The sequence below is a fragment of the Nelumbo nucifera genome, chromosome 6 (genome assembly GCF_055504915.1).
Source record: "Nelumbo nucifera cultivar China Antique chromosome 6, China Antique-T2T, whole genome shotgun sequence".
Taxonomy (NCBI): Eukaryota; Viridiplantae; Streptophyta; class Magnoliopsida; order Proteales; family Nelumbonaceae; genus Nelumbo; species Nelumbo nucifera.
The window spans coordinates 15257506-15277044 of NC_142654.1; the positions used below are offsets into that span (position 1 = coordinate 15257506).

A 19539-nucleotide genomic window follows, 5' to 3' on the forward strand; every position below is an offset into this window, starting at 1 on the left:
AACCCAACCCAATCTAAAGTCATTGGGTTGGGGTTCAACGATGTGGGTTGGGTTAAGGTTGATACTAACCCGACTTGCACCCCTATATGGTCAATCATGTCCAGCCCATAGCTGGCCCAATTAACAGACTGCAAAAGCCACAAGACTTGGACCAGTCTTCACTGCTTTGAGAATCAAAAACCCAAGCAACAATAAGGGTAAACAAAACAGATGATGGGCTTTAGGCCCAACCTCGGACCAACGTTGGCGGACCCACAGGGAATCTCATTGGACCAACCTGATTCATGTGGGAGAAAGCAGTTACAACACTAATGGGAAAGCTTTATTATATGGTATTGATGGTGATGCGCATGATTTGATGATCTTACATCACATGTAGTTGAAGATCATGACAAGAGTTGGACCTCTAAGATACACGCTTTCATATAATATTAATGGAAAGAGGCTTAGATCATTGACAATGATTTTATTGACTTGGTCAAAGATTTGCAATCAATAGAGCGGGAGTGTAGATACACCTGATCAACACAATCTTATCTTCTGGATTACATCCATTCTTTAGAATTTCCCATTTCCATTAATTAAAGGGTCCATGTGGGTCACCTGGTACACCAGATCCTACAAGAAGAATGAGAATCCAGAGCTTGTTTCTATTTTATTTTACTCGATTTATATCTCGGCAAGGTGGTTTCTGTTTTTGTGAATTTATTGAAAGTCCAGAATCTGAATTGGATCCAAAAGCTAGATGGGCCAGAGTGAATGTGAGATTGGATGGACGGTGCCCGGCTGGTCCATGGGGTTGGCTGTGTGAATCGTTGGATACAGGTGGGCCCCACCTAAGGCGAGATGGGGAATCTGACGGTATTTATCCTGTCGAGAAGGTGGTGGGGCCCACGGGGAAGAAACCTTGGGAATATTTCCACGACATTCGGAGCTTATCCTGGTTAGAGAACGAATGTTTATTTTGATTTGGGAATTAAAAATTGTGATGGGAACGTGGACGTGCTGTGGAGCCGCGGAACACGGAGAGAGAGAGAGAGAGAATCATCTCTCCGTCAACCTTTGGCGGGCGTAAGGCGAGCGACACTGCATAGAAAAGTGGGTGGGGGTGGGGGTTCTTTTTTCGTGTTTGGTATACCGACAGTCTCGCTTGTTTTTTGCTTTGTTTTCTTCTGCTTTTTGTTTTTTGGCTTTTTGCTACCTAGGTTATTTCTTGTGTAAAACTTGAAATCATGGGCTTTGACCCGACCCTTCTTTCTCTCTCCACACTTTTTCAGAACATGGGGTTAGTGTAAATGTGTAATGGTTAAGACTCTGGTTCCGGAGCAGAAACCAGCATTTTACACAATCCCTTCTTGACATCTTACCTTCTGTGATTTAATTTGAAGCCTGAATCCATGAAATTACCATTCCGAAGTGAATTTTGACAGTGCCATTAACAGCTTTCATGTAAATCTATCTGAAACTGACTTGTTTTCTACATCTCTACCGCCTTGCTCGAGAAGGCCAAAAAAACAATACATTCTAATCGTCTCAGTCAAGCTTCCTTAATTTTATCAACAATGAGGACCAACCGTGCTTTCTCATTAATGAAGGCTGAACACCTTAATTGGAACCGACTTGTTTTCTACATCACTTGAGAAGTGAATTTTGACAGTGACATTAACAGCTTTCATGTAAATCTATCTGAAACTGACTTGTTTTCTACATCTCTACCGCCTTAATCGACAAGGCAAAAAAACAAAACATTCTAATCGTCAAAAGGTTTCTGTCTCTGTCCTCGTATTTTTAGTTTGTTGAATGGAATTTGCCGTTTAGGCTTCAAGAAAAAGATTCATTCAACACACTCCCATTTTGGAAGAATGACATCAGTTGGATATATAAATTGCTGATAGTTGGATATACTGCGAGGATTCGTTAGTATAAGCCATCAAATTTGACCTTCGCCATAACGTTTCATTCCCGGCCATGTATTTATCTAGAACCGGCTAAAGCTCAATTTGGTAGTCTACCCATCACTCAAAACCGGCAAATCTTGATTCGTCTGTATCCACTCTTGAGTCTTGACAATTCATCCACATGCACGAGAAAGGGAGAGGAGAGATTTTCTCATTTTCTACTAACAAAAAAGTTTCAAGTTCGATCACTAATTTCCACAAATCTTTCAGAAACAAATTAACAAGAATGACACGTAGAAATTTTCACATTGGGGAAATGTATATGTGAGAGTGTGTAGATGATGTATGTATAGATATGTAAAAAAGAGGAGGCCAAAAAGCATATACAATCCATCTTTTGTCACATGGCGACACCTGATTCGGGCACGTAGCTTAGTCTCTCAACCTCCCAGACCAACTTAGATGTAATCTCATCATACTCTGGAACATACTCCTGATACACAACAAGAGAAGAATAGAAGCCATTAGAAAACAATTAGTTAGTTAACTGGGTAAACGTATTAATTTCAAATACCCATCTCGTCAGACCTTCACAAGTCTTAACTTGAACCAATTCTAGTTTTCTTTTTTTTTTTATATATATATACTTAAAGAAATGGACTATTTTAGTATTCTCCCAAGTCAAACCATGCCTAGTTTCAAAGGGAATTAAGGGATAAGTTTTAACTTAAATATAATATAATATTCAAAGTGGAACAAGAAATTGTTTAAGGGTATCCATCCCTTTTTGATGAATTGTTTATACCTCAAGCTCCCTCACTAATTGCTTTGCAGTTGGAGCAGATATAATAATGCGTCGTGCAGATGGGGAAATAAAGCCTTCATCAACGGCCTTGTCTATGAAAGACAACAAGGAATTATAGTATCCATCCACATTCAAGAGACCCACCTGCAGAAATATGTATACTTTAGTTAAAAAATAATAATATAGAATTAGTCCTCAGATGATGCATAATATATTATTAATTATTACAGCCAAAAGCACGAGCAAACAGACTCCCTTTGACGGAGTTCTAATTGATTGCAATTTTCCAAACCATCTTCCCCATTCAACCATTCAAGATGGAAATACTCCCCAACACGGAAAGCAAATTAATAGACTCCATATTTTTTACATCCATGTCATCTCTTCTATGTGAAGAAATGCAACAGTTAGAACATGGTAATGGTGACAAATTCTGAGATCGATATCTGAAGGAAAAAACTTGTAGCCTTGCTTGTGAAAAATGGCTTTAGGCTTGTATATACATTGGCTGTTGAACAGTTTTGGCCCCATTCATGGTGAGTTTATTAATGGAGTGCACCACTGCATGATAAAGAAAGAAACTTATGTTGTGGTTTAGACCCATCTGAGTCAAAAATTGCAATTTGTCAAGAAAGAACCAGGAAAAACTCTCTAGTTATGTTTATTTTATCATATTAATGAATTTTACAAGAAAAGATGATAATGCGTCCATTTCCAAACCTAAGCCACTAAGGATGAAATGAAAATTGTTACCCCATGGCAGACAAGCATGGAAATGAAAGCCTTACTGGTTTTTTATGAATACCAAGCTGAGCCCAAGTGATGACTTCAAGCAGTTCTTCAAGGGTGCCATACCCGCCTGATATAAATGAAAAAACCAAAGAATCATAACATTGATGGTTAAACAAAGTACAGAGGTTTTATACCATTGAAATGGTAATCGAGACAATACCAGGTAGAGCAATGAATGCATCAGCTTGACGAGACATCTCAGCTTTTCGTTGATGCATATCAGATACAGCTCTCACTTCTCCAACAGTCTCACCAGTTATCTGCAATGCCACCCTATGTTATATAATTGCATGTCTAGGGAGCTCTTGAGTGTTTTCAAGCATTTAATTCTAACTAGGTTGGGTATCAATCTACTATAAACAGAGTGACCAGACTGTTCTTTTAAGGTCAAGCTCCCCAACTTTGGATCAAGCCATGTCCAGAAGAACCAAAACCTAGATTTCAGAAGCTCGACACCAAACATGATACACACTGCTGCATGCCTAATTTCTGAGGACATCAATATATATACAACATCCTTTTCAAACAAATATTCACATACAGCTCATGAATGAACTGTAAGACGAGTACAAATAAGGAAAGAGCAGATAAAGATGTTAAATACAGAAAGGAGGCCACTGTTACGAATAACGTAGAGACTCAACATCTCATGAATGTTGACAAGCTGCACCATATCTGAAACAGCTTACATTTAACCCTGGTACTCTAAAAAATCATCGTTTTCCCATGTTTGTCATCAGAAAGAATTTCAAGGAGGATTTGTTTAAACTTTAAAACTTTAAATGAAGCTTTCCAACTTACCTCTCTAGGCATTAGAGTCCTCGGAATAACACTGCAACAAAACCCATCAAAATGTAAGTCATCACCCAGACGCAGTAGCAAAATATCTTTAGCTTTTACACAAATAAAATAAAATGAAATTTAGAGTACCATTCTCTTACGTTATAATTAAAGATTCCAGAAAGCAAAAAAAAAAAAAGGTTCTATTCCTATAGAATACAACATTGTTTATATTTTTGTTTAGGAATAAAAAGCTTCAACAGTTCCACCGGAGCAGGTGGAAAGAAATCTTTGGAAAGTTCATGAGCTTTTTCCTGATCTATGTTTCAGTGTGTACTGACATTACCGACCGACACCAAATCGATTTCACTTTATCTGGTTGACGAAAATCTCAAAAGTTTGAAAAACAGGTGTCTGGTTCTTGGTTCTTACCGTAGACAAACGAAGAATGTACACGGCACTACGGCAGTAATAAAAAGGGCCGTAACACCATTTCATGAAAAGAAACCCTCATTGAAATGAAGCCTATTGGCAACTATGAACGAAGTTGCATGTCAATGCTTAAATAATAACTCAAATAGCGTGTCAAAAACAAGAACCCAATTTACAATATCAGACATAAAAATCATGCAAGAGACGGCACTAGTCTTCTGAAACTTCTTCAAAGGAGGAGAGAGAGAGAGCAAACCCTAGAACATGGCGCCCGCCATCATGAACAGCCTGAGAAACAAGACCCATCAGTCCCACGCTGCCACCTCCATATACCAAATCAATCCTTCTCTCCACCTTCAGAGTTCCAAAGCATCGAGAATGCAAATCCACGTAACAGGTGTCAGTCATAATAAAAGCATCAGAGACCAACATTATTACTAATTAAATAATACCGATGTTAAGCAACTGATACACTAATCATAACAAGGACTTTGGTCAAATTTAAAACCCCGGAAGCTGCCGAGTGATGCACTCTTCATGGAACCCATGAACAAAAAATCATGGAGTTTCGTCATGGGAAGAGGGTGTGGGGATTGTGGAGCTACCCAAGAGAGGACATGCTTAATGTGTCATGATACCAAGGTAGCACGTTTGCTCCCTAGGGGAAGCAGAAGAGATTTTTTTTTTTCCTTTTTTCCCACTTACAGAGAGAGAGAGAGAGAGAGAGAGAGAGAGATCATGCAAGAAGACTTCCTATTAGACAGGCAGGTTACAGCTAGCTAACTCTCATGCCAAAGATAAACTTAAAACCCCCGGAATTCACCAAAGAATCAAAGCCTGTTTGTTACAAAAACCACAAACACAGTAACATGACACCAAATGAGAAAGAGTTTCATCAGAAAACGAGAATAATAATGAATTTTTCAGAGCTTTGGAACTAAGATTTGTAAGTTGTAACATTGCAAAGAAGTTAACACAGAAGAAGACAGAGGATGGAGAAGAAAGCTTTGGATTTTGGATTTTAGATTGCATCCGTCAGAAGAAAATGACATCTGAAAATGCACCAAAAGAATCCGCCAAATATGGAAAGAATGCAGAGGTTCCTCTTGGTATAGAATACAAATCAAGATTCATAAAACCTATCCATTAATGGAACAAACTAAAATTGAAGAACTCAGAAATCTAACAACAGAATCGAATCACAGAAACCCCATAATTTCTTCTTGGACGAAAATGATACCAACCAAAAAAACACAGGAAAAGAAAGGCGGAAATGGGATCCCATCGAATCCAGAAATCATTAATGAAACAATAAAAACTGGTTTCATTGGGTGGTTTGAATTTTTCTAGCTGTGAAAGAGAAACACCAGTAAAAAACTGTTCCTGAAAGAATTTTTCAATAGTAAAAGCAGTGCTGACAAGAATAAAGGAGAACCCATTATTACCAGCTCCTTCCCCAACTCAACTGCAGCTTCTTGGTATCTTGCTTTCTTCCCTGAACTGCTCCCACAGAACACACAGATCCTCCTGAATCTCGACTTCCTCTCCTCCTCCATTCCTTCTCTCTCTCTCTCTCAGAGTAGTGCGTGTGTGTGTTCGTGTGAACCAACAATTTCTTCAAACAAAAGGAGGAAAAGGAACGGTGTATAGAGATGAACCGAAAACGAGCTCTATTTATTATACAAACAACCCCTCACCCCACCTCGTAGAAAGTCCCCTCTATTCTTAAATCTTACATCACGCCTAGCAAAAAAAAGAACTTCATTTTATTTATTCCTTTACATTATTTTATTTCTAAAAATGGAAAAGGAGTATAGGATTCTGCCAGGGGCCAAAAGCCAGGAGGAAAGGAAGGTCTTTCAGTTTTAGGAATATAGGATTATTCTCACTTGGTTGATGCATAATTAATTTGATTTTTTATTTTAATTTCTTCCTTTATATTGTTGGGTCCTTGCTTTTGTTTATTTGGCACGCTTCTCACGTGTGAACCTTCTCTTTACCCTCTCAATGTCAATGGTAGGTTAAGAGTTTTCTGATTTTCTGCAATTAAAATATGTATTAGACAACTGTATAGTGTATATACTATTTAAAAAAAATACTTGAAATAATAATTGTTCACAAATCACAAGGGTAATGAGGCAATTAATCTAAGGATACAATTGAATTATCTATTTAGCAACTTTCTTCTATTATTGTTTTCTTCCTTTGATGAGGAATGCTAACCATTAACAAACTGCATACTTTGTGGGCCCACAAAACACAATAGGACAAAACCAGATCAGGGGGTGTTTCCATTTGGACCACTAATTTATGGGCTACTTGATATCCAAGGGGGCCCATGTTGCTTTTGTTGCTTTGTGCCTGGTGGGCCCGTAAGGCTTCTGCTTTGCTTCTATCTCCAATGGCTTGTACTCTGTATGAGAGATACTGTACTTGGGTATTCTTGTTGATACAAGCCTCCAAAGTCCAAAGTGTTTTCATGTATGTGGTGATCGGACGTTCTAGGCTTCTGGCATTTGCTTTGGCACCGTCTTTGTCAGAATTGGTCTGACCACTTGGACCACAGACCACCGGCCAGAATGGATCTCGGAATGCTTGATTCTTAAAAGTTTATTTATTGATAGATATACAATATTATAGCATTTATTTGTTTTTAGCCCTATTGTAGATGCAAAATAGGTTCAAAAGTAACGTGAAAGTGTTTTTATGTTTTTAAATTCTTGAATGATTTAAGTGGTCGAACCGGATAATTTGCCGGTTTGACTTGTGATCCAGTGCCCAAAAGTAAATATCCAATCAGAATCTGATAAATTTGCTCGAAAGTCGAAACCCTTTCTTACAAAGATTAAAAAATGCTTTTTTCACAATAAAAAAGAAAGTAATTTCTTCTACTTTCTTACAAAGATTAATAAATTGGGCAAATTTATTCTTTTTCTTGTCCATGGGATGTCCAGTAATTATTCCTTTTGTTTTTAATTTCTACTTTCAATTTACATAGATTAAAATATTGGAATCTCGTTGAATAGCATCACGCAATTTGGAGGCCGCAAGGTTCAAATCTAGAGTCCATTTGGGAAAAGATGAATTGAATTACTTATTGATTTGCCTTTTAGTGGATAAAACAGTTGTGGGTATGGCAATCCAATGTTTTAAAAAAGATTCGGAATCGGAATCGTTCTGACTACCATTGATTGATCGTCTGTTTTGAATGGATGGTCCGTTTTGATAAAATAAAAATAAAAATAATAAAATAATAATTAAAATAAAAAATAGTTAAAAATTATTGAAGGGATCAAACAAGTTGATGATTCGATCACTCTAAGTCAATAATTCAACGGATTTTGGCCAAAAATTAGGTTTGGAGTAAAATAAAACCAGTTGCCTAAACAGCTCACGGGCCAAATGATCTGATCATTCGGATCAACAGTGATTCGAAAACATTGTGGTAATCAACCCAACACTAATATTCAATTCAGCCATTAAATAGTGTCTTATTCATTAAAACACAGAAAATTTTAATTTAGCTCAGCCACTATAACAATTATATGACTCCCAAGTCTCCATCTATATCTTTATACTAGGAATCCGAAAAATAGAGAGAGATAGAGAGAGAACAAACAAGATTAAGGTTAAAGTGGTAGGTGGCATAGAATGTTGAGAAGGACCGATCGAACACAAGGCAATTGAAGAGGGCCCTTGTTTCCCCACACGTAAAGGGAAGGCATCACTTTCACCGAATGAAATTAAAGAGATGTCGAGAGAGGCATAAAGGACCCACATAGAAGACTCATGTCTGGTTTTTGATAAAACTGAAGCCTGATATTTGAAAAGCAAAAGACCTCTACATATTTGATATCTAAAAACAGTAAATCTCAATCTCACTCCTGTTTTTATAGATGACAATATTAAAAAGGAAGGCATCTTAGTTATTATAAATACATTTGAAACATGTTTAATCATATTTTACGTATGGATCGCCTATTATCACTAAATCAAATCTATTATTACTTTAAAGTGTGATTTAAAGATTGACAGATATAAGATCCAAAGACATTAACCTTTCATAATTAACTTTCATAATTGATTAGGTTCAACAATGTGTTTCATATACTTGCATCATCGCAAATTTTTAACCCATGAACAAGGGCTTTTGCCAATGTAGACTTGGGGAGATACAAACGGCAAAGGGTATAAAAAACCCTTTGTTAGCCGCATTTGAGGAGAGTAGATCAACCGTGCACACCCTTGTGAACACTAAAGGGGGTATTCAACAACATATTTGATTTTGTCTTTGAAAACAAAGCAACTACTACATCAGTAAGTTTGGCAACATCTCAAATGTGAGTCCAAAACAATTGGATGAAATGATTCAAATCAAACTATTAAGACAGTTATCAGAATATTTATTTACTGCTCACTTGGGGGTAGACCTGTTCATGGGCCGGGCCGGGCCGGGCTCGGGTCAAGCTTTTAGTGTTCATTAACAGAAATATAATAGGCCCGAGCCCGAGCCCGGTCCTGATAAAAAGCCCGAAACCCGAGCCCGAAGTCCGACCTAATAAAAGAAAATAAAAATTTTCCCTATTCAAATAGACATTATCTATTTTAATTCAGATGTTTTTTTCTCCTATTTAAATGAACAATGGGCCTACAAGTGAATCAACAACCTTCTCAAATCAAAAAAATTATTCAAATGGACATCACATAGGGTTTTTACTTAGGTTTAACTATAGGTTGGGCCGGGCCGGGCTTGGGCCGGACTATTTTGACAAAGCCCGAGCCCGACTCGAATTTTATGCGGGCCGGGCTTTTTGGCCCAAAGTTAAGCCCGCGGGCCAAAAAAACCTGTTCAAGCCCGTCCGGAGGTCAGACCGGGCCGGGCAGGCCCGTGGGGCCACCCGGCCCATGAACAGGTCTATTTGGGGGTAATGGACAACATGGTTCATTTTGTTATTCAGAACTTATAAACCCCAACTATATTGTGAAACACCCCCTAAGTAAGCACTAAATAAATATTCTGATAATTGTGAAACTTGCTTTTGAATCAGTTGAAGGATAGGCTGGGGGTAATTTATGAGATAGGAATCAGAAAATTTATTGGGTGCTTTTATCAGCATACTCATCCAACTGTACCTGATTTAGACTCAAATCTCAGATGTTGCCAAACTTCTATAGTCTATGGTCAATAATAGCCATATATTTTCTTATTTTAAACAAAAGATGACCATGGAAAAGTGACTTTTTTTTTTCTTTGTTACCATGGAAAGGTAACAAAGTGGGTCAATCTCAATTGCTTCCACCTCAGTTTGCCACATGTCAAAATCATATAAAGCAAGATTCCAAGTCTTCATTATCTGAATATTAAGTTGTCTCAATTAATTAAAATATACTTATGGTTTTTTTTATAATATCGTTTCTAACTCACATAATTAATGCATTTCATCTCTCCCACAAAAAAGGAGCAATAATGGTTTGAATCTCAACTAACTTCATTAATTCAATAAATGGTCAATTGGGGATTTGGTTAGTTGCATTATACTTCTTAACTATAGAAGTAAAAAGGCATTTGATCCTCCTATTTCTTTATTTTTTTTCTCAAATCGATTATATATATTTATCTTCCCTAATCATCATTCTTCCTTTCATTGCAGCCTATTGATGGATGGCCATGAAAACAATTGGATCCACTTAAATTGCAAAGAAATAAAAATGGTGGTGTCACTCATTAGCCATTAGCTCAAAAGCTCAAAGGAATATTTATTTGAAAGTTGAAAGTTGAAACCACTAAAGAACATGCCTAATAGCTGTATTCAATATGTGAAGGGCTTGCTGATAGCATCATTTATCATTTAAGTCTTCTCCATGTCAAACATGGCTGTGGGTCTACCTAAAACATTTAGATTATTGGTAAATCATCCCCAAATGTGGCCGAAATTATATAGTGGGGTTGCCTAAAGAACATCAGAAGATAAACTCTATTCACTCAACTAATTTAGATACCTTTTCCTAGTCATGAGTTGCCCATTAGAACTGATACAGTTATAATGCATGGGTTTGTGAAGGTTGATCAAAAGATATCTCAAAATAGAGTCCGAGACCAACTTCCCTTGTAATTACCACAAACCAAAGAAGAAGAATGAAAGATCACTTGTTTCCCACTCACTAGCCTAACGTAACTTCTAATCCTTACTGGTGCAGTTCAGTCATCCACGATTCTTCTATCTTTAGACTTTAATTTATATGTTAACGTCTAAGTGGGCCTTAAGTGTTCAGCACCGTCTTATGTGTTGATTGGGTAGATAGATATTACTTGTTTTCTAGTCATTTACTAAAACACCATACCCTTTATGGCTTGCAATCAATTTACTTAATCAAACTTTTATTAAGAATGTCTTGTATTACATGACCATCTAAACTAAGTGAAAAATGTTTGAGGGCACGGCCCATTTTTTTTTTATTTCAAAAACACCCCTAACACTTCATATCAAGCTTTTGGAAAGATATATCATTTGATTTTTGAATTTACCAAATAATGGTTGGTTTCAACTTTCAGAGAACGAAGAAGAAGAAGAAGAAGAGAGAACGGTGACTTCTAAGGTTCTTTGTTTTCAATGCCATGTCTTCCTTCCCAAACATAAAATAAAGTTAACCATGACAGTTATTGCTTGCATATTATTAGGGGCAAAAATGACATTTTTTTATTTTCTGTAAATTAAATTTATTTGAAAGGATATTAAGGCCAAAACTGTCATTTTCCACTTGGCCTAATGGAAAGGTGATTAAGTAAATTAGCCACTTGGTTTTAATAAATCCATGAAAACTACCTATATACATGAGTGTTTTTGTAAATGATCCACAATATAAATTTATGCTAATTTTTATGTATATGGATTGAATCTCTCAAATTCTTATCAAATCGAATTTGGTTTATACCTAATCCAATACCAAAAATAAAAAGAGAAATCAAACTCATACCGTTCGCAGCCCTACCTCTATCAAATCTATTTTATTTTATTTTATTTATTTATTTATTTTGATTGCGTTGGAGTCTTTTCACGGATTCGGCTCCAAGCCTTTCAAATAGTCCTTTATTTCAAGTCCTTGAATCTTTTACTTCACTGGGGAGAGAGAGAGAGAGAGGAATGATTCACATTCATTGGCTGCTCTGCTCATGCTTGGTACTGAAACACTGCTGTCCTTCACTTCCCTCACTTACGAGTTCTGCCTTGGATATCTCTATCTTATTTGCTCCTCTGCTCTTGGTTGGGCGTGATTCCTACCTTATTTCGTTGGTCTGTGAATTTGAAAAGCTTTCACATTGCACATTGTTGGGTTCTGGAGCCAGTGATAGATGAACACTGAACACAGTAGTAGGGCTCACACCATTAATTCGACGTGATCGCTCCCCCACGATCATGAACCCATTTTGGTTTTGAATTTTTCGGACGTAAAAATCTGAGAACAGGGAGGACGCCGCAACGACGTCTATTTCAGTTCAGGTGAAGTATCATCACTAACTTCCTGACCTGGTTCCGTCCTGGAAATACTTTCCAGTTCTGTCACTCTTCGTCCTTCATATTTACAAACATTACCCTCCTGTTCACTACTGGCTCATTCTACTCTTGCTGCAGGTAGAGCTGCAAATGATCCAAATTAAAGGTGGTCTTGGATTGGATCCAATTGTATTCGGGTTTAAGGATGCATCAACAGGCCGGGTTTGGTGCGGGTTCAAATAAACCCGAATCTTACCCAAAGGAGGGGTATTGAACCAACCCGTCCCATATATACTCAATATTTCTATGTTTCAATCTCAATGAATGCTGACCTGACCCACTAACACACCCAGTTGGATCAAATGCTAATGTATCCCAATTGACATGATTTAACATTTGATTTTACTAGAAAATGCTCACTTGTTTTGTATATACTAATTTTAGATGATAATAATAACACTAGTAATAGTATGTATTCAAATATTTTTTTATAATTTATTTTATATTTTTATGTTTACAAAAATAATTCTTATTTATCATACTAATTTTTGTTTAATATGATGAATATATAATATTAGGAAAATGGAGAAATGTTTTCTATCAAAATTTTGTATTTTTATAAAGTTTTTTAATATTTTTATATATATTTTATAATTTTATTATGTAATTATGACATCTAGGGTTGATACTGATGGAGCACGAATTGGATGCTCCCTTCTGGAGGATGACCTAGAGCTTCGTTGTGTGACGAGCTATTTGTTCTGCAAAACAATGAGTTCAGAGAATCCGAGGTGGCTAACCCGACGAGATCGCTCCGATGCTTAAGTTAGTATTCTTGCGGTAGACTACGAGCTGAAAATGAACTAGAGTGCTATTGTGCAGATGATATTATGCGTACCTAGGCCCCGGAGGGGTTGCTACCTTTATATACAGAGCAGCCGTGAACCTCACGGAACAGTTCCGGGATCTTCGGCCTAGATTGATGAGGTCTGTGTCCGTTTTATCCAGAGGGTATTGTGCCAATTTACGATCCTTATCGTTACCGCTCGATCCGGACGGAGAGAGGATAAGGCCTACCGTCGTGCGGCGTGATCCCGTGGGGTTTAGAGTCGCCTAGGGCCGATTACGTGTCACTTCGGCACTTATGTCACGAACTAGTCGGGACGCCGAGGTGACCTGATTCCAACGTGGCTATATTCCGAGGTAGCTTTGCGCCGAGGTGACCGATCATTCTCTCCACCTGTTGACGAGTCTCTCCTCACTGAGTTGTTGCTTTGTTGGCGGATTGTATCCACATGTCCCCCCCTTGCTAGGTCTAGTCAAATCACCCTTCATTAATTGCCCCCCACTTCCCGTGCCAAGGGTTTCAACCTGCTGCGGGGAGTTCATGACAAGCCTAGGTGGATTTGGCATGATGACCAAGATACAAGAGGGTGGTTCTCCTAGTTGGTTCTAAGGGACCGCCCAACTCGATCAGGAAATGACCTAGATCGCATGTTGGCTACGTGTGGACGTCACACTGTTTATAAACTCTGCGGACGTCAAAGAACACGCTCAACTGATTTCGTCCTCGGGTAGCATGCAGTCAGTTTCCGTGGGAGCTGTCGGATCGCGTAGATCACAACCGTTGATCGTCGGATGCGGTGGATTATAAATAGGGGCTGAAGGGGCCATCTTCCTCACCATAAATTGTGTGACTGAGCTTTCTTGAGATCGCGTTGAAGTCCTTCAACTCGTCATTCTCTCCCCTTATGTCCGAGGTCGTTTTTGCTTTCTTTGGTGAGTTCGTTTTCTTGTGTTAATTGTCCCCTTTTTATTTTTTTCTTTTTTCGGTCCAATATGCCTAGCCTTAGCATAGATAGGCTCCTTAGCGATTCTAGTGAGTCTGGGGGTGCCGAGATGCGATCCTCAACACCCGTTGGTGAGGCTAGCTCTTCGTCAGAGAGCTCCTCCTTGAACCTTTTAGGGAAAGTGCCTTTACCCGGAGTCGGGTCAGATTGGTTTGAGGAGCCCAATCCTTAGGCAGAGCGGCCAACCTCCAGGGAGGGGGTCTCGACTTCTACACTAGCTCAGTTTGAGGAACCCGAACCTCAGGCAGAGCTGCCGACCTTCAGGGAGGGGGTCTCGTCTTCTACTCGAAGTCAGGACCCAGACAATTTCGGTCCTTCCACGATGACCTCGGACAGGTTACTATCCTTAATAGCTCGTTACTGTCTCCTCAACACCCTTGTCTTCATTATTCCCTTGGGTCAGTACCCTTGGGATCATGACCATTATGAGGTTGCGATTTTTGGGGAGCAGCTCAAAGCCAGGCAACGCTTCCCGCTCCACCCCTTCATCATAGAGATTATTAAGTTCTTTAACATCACCATCGATCAGCTTCACCCGAACTCCATCCGTACTGTTGTTGGTACGATCTCACTCTTCCACGAGTATAACCGACCTCTCTCTCTAGATACCTTTAGCTCGATTTGTTCTATTAAGAGAAATTCCCCTTGTCTTCTCGACGACACCCGACAAAGTTATTGCATTTCACCTCACCCCGGGTACAAGGTTCTATTCGGTAACCCGAACAAGGTATCGGCTTGGAAGAGAAGATACTTCGTTGTTCGGAACCCCGAAGGATGGCCATTTCTGACTCACAGGTGAGTGGCCATTAAAGACCCCGGGGTGAGGTTGGATGTAGAGACCAGGGCAGTCATCCATTCTTGGAGGGACCTTGGCCTCGAGATGGGAAATTTCCTGGCTAAGGAGAAGCTTGTGCGAGCTGGGCTGAGTTCTCCTGGTAGACCTCTACCTCAGCACACACGGTACTTCTCTCTTTGTCTCTGATTTACACTTACCTCAGTTCGTAGCTGACTGGATTTTTTTTTCCTTTGTAGGAGCTATGACGGGTGTCGACGCCGCTAACCTCCTGAAGAGCGTTCAGAAGGGGAAGAAAAGAAAGGCCTTGAAAAGGTATCGTCGCGAGGAGGCTACCCCTTCGATTCTTGCCGAACCCGAAGTCGTAGTGCCAGAGCCTACCACTGTCGAGCTTCCTAGGGAGAATGTTCATACCCATCCTCCGGTTGTCGACCTAGAGGAAGATCGGGGTGAGGAGACCCCACCCCACGAGCCCGAAGGTACTTCGGTGCCCGAGCCTCAGCCCCCCTCGACAAAGGAGAGCACAATGACTCTGAGACTCAGGCTCCTCAAGAGCAAAGATGCAGTGTTCCTTCCGGAGGTCACGAAGTGAGTTGTCATGCCAACAAGCCAGCTCGGAGGAAGAGCAGCTAGCTATTGTATGGTGGTAAGTAACCTACCTCTTCATTTATTTTCTTATTCTTTCTTCGGTAATACTTACGCTTGCTTTCCTTTTTAGGTCAACTCTGCTATCAACTCGCTAGTCTATCAATCTGAGATCCACTTGAAGCAAGCTCGGGAAGCTGAAGAGAATGCTCAGAAGATTCATCGCGAGATGGGCCTAGCTTGGGGTGAAATCCTTAGGGTGAAGAACAGAGCTCGAATCCAGGAGGAGCTGATTCTGCTACTAACGAAGGAGAAGAATAAGCTCAAGGCGGAGAAGGAAGCTCTCCTGAGGGAGAGGGAAGCCCTCCATTGAGAGAATGAAAACCTCGAGGCAATGATCAAGGAGCGCTCCGAAATCTTTGACTGCAATTCAAGAGGCGAGGATTTAAGAAAGAGATCATGTAGTTAAGGAGTCCCCTGAGTTTCAGAACCTCTAAGTCGAGTATGGCTCCAACTCGTATTGATCGGGCTTCAAGCTCTATAGGTGGCTGGTGCGGCAGAAGTTCTCCGAGCTTAACCTCGGATCCATCTCCATGTCTTCCATTACTCCAGAGATGGCGAAGGAGGCCGACGAGGAACCTGACTCCGAAGAGGGAGAAAGCGATGATGAACTCCTCAAAGTGGAACCGTTAGAGGAGGTAGGCCGAGACGACGGGGAGGAGGACCACATGGAGACCGACCTATTTGCTAGAGGAGATTCTGAAAGTCCGATGTCTAAACTTGCCTCTTTTCTCGAACCTCCTTATAATTATGTGCATATCCCAAGCCTCCAAGCTCGGTTGAAACTGTAGTTAGTCTGTGTTTTCTTCTTCTTCTTCTTCTTTTACTATGTACTTTCAAACTTTCATCTAATGAAATACAGAAGTTCAAAAAATCTTGTATGTCGAAAAAAAAATTTCCAAGTGTTGGTTATCCCGAAGTGCCGAACTAGCGAGGTAGGCTCCGAATTGGAATAGGCAACGTTGTTGTACACTGAAGTAGATTGGCACTGTAGGGCATATGCCCGACCTGTCTGTATACAGACTACATTATTTCATATACTGATGTAGTTGAACCTTTCCCCTTTTTTTTATGACCTATGTCGAAGCGACTAGGTCACACTAGGAGTGACTCATTGTCCTCTCTCCAGCTTGGTCTCGTAGCCCTTAGTCTTGTGGGAGTGACTCATTGTCCTCTCTCCAGATTAGTAATCCCACGGACAAGCTCATAGGTAGTATCTTCTTAGGTTGTAAACGTTCCAGGCACGAGGTACTTGCTTTCCTTCCATGGTTTTGAGCTCATACGTGCCTTCCCCGAATACTCTACATGGTAAGGACATTCCCAATTCGATCCTATCTTACCCACACCAGGCTCTGGTACCATAATCTTCCAGAGGACCAGGTCACCGACACAGAACTATCGCTTCCTTACCTGAGCATTATAGTACCGAGCTACTCTTTATTGGTAAGCCATTGTTCGAATGTAGGCCAAGTCTCGTACCTTTTCTATCAAGTCCAGGTTGGTACGGAGCTCATCATTGTTTGCTTCCCCGTCGTATGCTTCAAATCGCAATATTGGCACTTCAATCTCTATTGGGATCACCGCCTCTGTGCCATACGTGAGGTTGAAGGGTGTCTCACCTGTCGTGGTCTTAATGGTAGTTCGGTATCCCTAAGGACACTGGACAACTCATCTACCCACAATCCCTTAGCTTGGGCCAGACGATCTTTCAATCTATAGAGAATCACTCTGTTTGTCACCTTAGCTTGTCCGTTCGCTTGCGGGTGTGCCACCAAGGTGAAATTTTGCTAGATTCCCATCCCGACACACTAGTTCTGGAACTTGATATCTTCGAACTGCTTCTTGTTGTCGGATATCAACAATCGGGGTAGTCCGAAGCGGCACACTATGTTCTTCCAAAATAAGTTCTGGATGTTCCACGTTGTGATGGTTACCAAAGGCTTGGCCTCCACCAATTTTGTGAAGTAATCTACAGCTACCACCAGGAACCTCCTCTGCCTGGTTTCTAGGGGAAAAGGTCCGAGGATGTCAATCCCCCATTGAGCAAAAGGCCACGGGCTGGTGGGGTACTTAAGGTCGGTAGCAGGTAGGCGGGGAATGTTGGCATGTCTTCGGAAATTGTCACACTTCTTGACTAGCTTGTGGGCATCTGCCTTCGATCCATCCTAATTTGGAATGTTGCCCTAGCGTTTTTCAATCCAAAGGGCACAACCTTATAACAATATAGTCAGAGCTCAGTTACAAATGCGGATCCTAATCTGGTTGTAACCAGAGTAGACATCAAGAAAACTCAGCAACTCGTGCCCCGAGGTCATGTCTACTAGGCGGTCAATCTTGGGCAGTGGGAAGTAGTCTTTCGGGCAGGCTCTGTTCAGGTCGATGTAGTCGACGCACATGCGCCACTTGTGTTGGCCTTCTTCACCAGCACCAGGTTGGCAACCCAGCTCGGGTAACAGACTTCCCTAATGAATTCTGCCACGAGGAGCTTCCCAACCTCCTCAGTGACTACCCTTCATCGTTCTGGGGTGAGGTTGCGTTTTCTTTGTGTTACTGGCCTAACTAGAGGGTCGACATTAAGCTTGTTAGTTATTATTTTAGGGTTAATTCCAGGCATCTACGCCGTGGATCAAACAAAAATATCTAAATATTTAAGTAAAAAACTTACTAGTTGAGTTCGGAGTGGCTCGCTGATTAGTGCACAAATTTGAAGGGTTTTGGCGGGATCGGTCTCTGAAACCGGTATGTGAACCGTTTCTTCTGTTGGGGTCACTCGTTCCACTGTGTGCTCCTCTAGTTGCTCTAGTTCGACGTCTTCCACCAATTTCGCCTTTCCTTTAAGGGCGGCCACGTAACATTTGCGTGACTCGAGCTAGTAACCTCGCACCATTTCCACGCCATAGTCAGTTGGAAACTTCAAGGCTAAGTAATAGGTAGACACTATTGCACGTAAGACATGTGTGATAGGCCAACCTACGATTGCGCTGTAGGGGGATGGAGTCGCAACCACCAAAAAGGTGTGCTCGAACTGCATGATGTTCGGCCATGTGCCTGCTTCCACTGGTACGGTAACTCTGCCAAGGGGTCTAACCTCTTATTCCCTGAACCCCACCAATGGCGTGTCTGCTGGCTTCAGATCGCTCCTCTATAACTGTAGCTGGTCGAAGGTAGTCTTGAAAAGAATGTCCGCCAAGCTGCATGAGTCTACTAGAATCCGCTTTACCTCAAAGTCGTTGATTCTGAGTTTTATGACTAGGGCGTCATCGTGTGGATACAGAATCCCGCGCACGTCATCCTCGGTGAAATAAATAGGTTCTTCAAGAAGAGGTCGCATTGGCAGGTTTTTGCCCTCATTTTCCAACTCGCGGACTAACGTCCTTCCAGCTGCCGAAGTGCACCCCACAATAATGGACCCTCCGATGATCATATTGATCACCCTGTGGAGCGGCTTCTCTTTTGGTAATTGCCAAGGTGGGTCAGGGTTCCTTCTTACTGACTCCTCTTGGTTGAGGAGCTTGCGTTGATCATGATAGGCCTGGAGGGGACATGCCTCAAGTTCGCGCCCTGAGCTTCAAATCGATGTTCTTCTCTTTGCGACCTATTGTTCTCAGGTCGTGGGTGTTGTGGCTGGTTAGCTCGACAGAGTTGGTTGCCTTCACGCCTCTTGCCCTTGTTCCCCCTTTGAGAAACCGGGGAAGCACACTATCTGTCCACCCCGCCTCATGGTGGAGTTTGGTTTCTGGGGAATGCCGGTACCTATGATGTCCCTTTACCATGATGGGGAGATTGGTGGACGTTCTAACGTTGAGCAACATAACGAGGCAGGACTGGTTGGTGGCTCGGGTGAAGAGGAGGAAATTGCTACTGATAAAGGAAATGATGTTGGAACTGTTGGATTTGTTGCATTTGCGTTTGCATGGTTCAAACACATGCCACTGGGTCATTGAATTGCAAGTGCCCGACCCCTGAGGGAACCACAATTGGGTCTGAAAAAGAGGTTACCAACTGGGGGAGTGGGGCACTCACTTGCGAAGTGGTCTATGGTACAGACAGT

At 41.0% G+C, this 19539-nt stretch overlaps 1 protein-coding gene across 1 annotated transcript; it reads right to left on the bottom strand.

The window, feature by feature from the left end:
• Positions 1 to 1607: 1607 nt before the first annotated feature.
• On the bottom strand, positions 1608 to 6277 carry LOC104589920 (cytokinin riboside 5'-monophosphate phosphoribohydrolase LOG7). The gene is made up of 7 exons (XM_010248401.3): positions 6153 to 6277; positions 4964 to 5061; positions 4297 to 4327; positions 3656 to 3755; positions 3492 to 3562; positions 2704 to 2847; positions 1608 to 2391 (listed from the first exon to the last, which is right to left on the bottom strand). The coding sequence occupies exons 1-7, from the start codon at positions 6261 to 6263 to the stop codon at positions 2299 to 2301; spliced, it is 648 nt and encodes a 215-aa protein (XP_010246703.1). The 5' UTR covers positions 6264 to 6277; the 3' UTR covers positions 1608 to 2298.
• Between the last annotated feature and the right edge of the window lie 13262 nt (positions 6278 to 19539).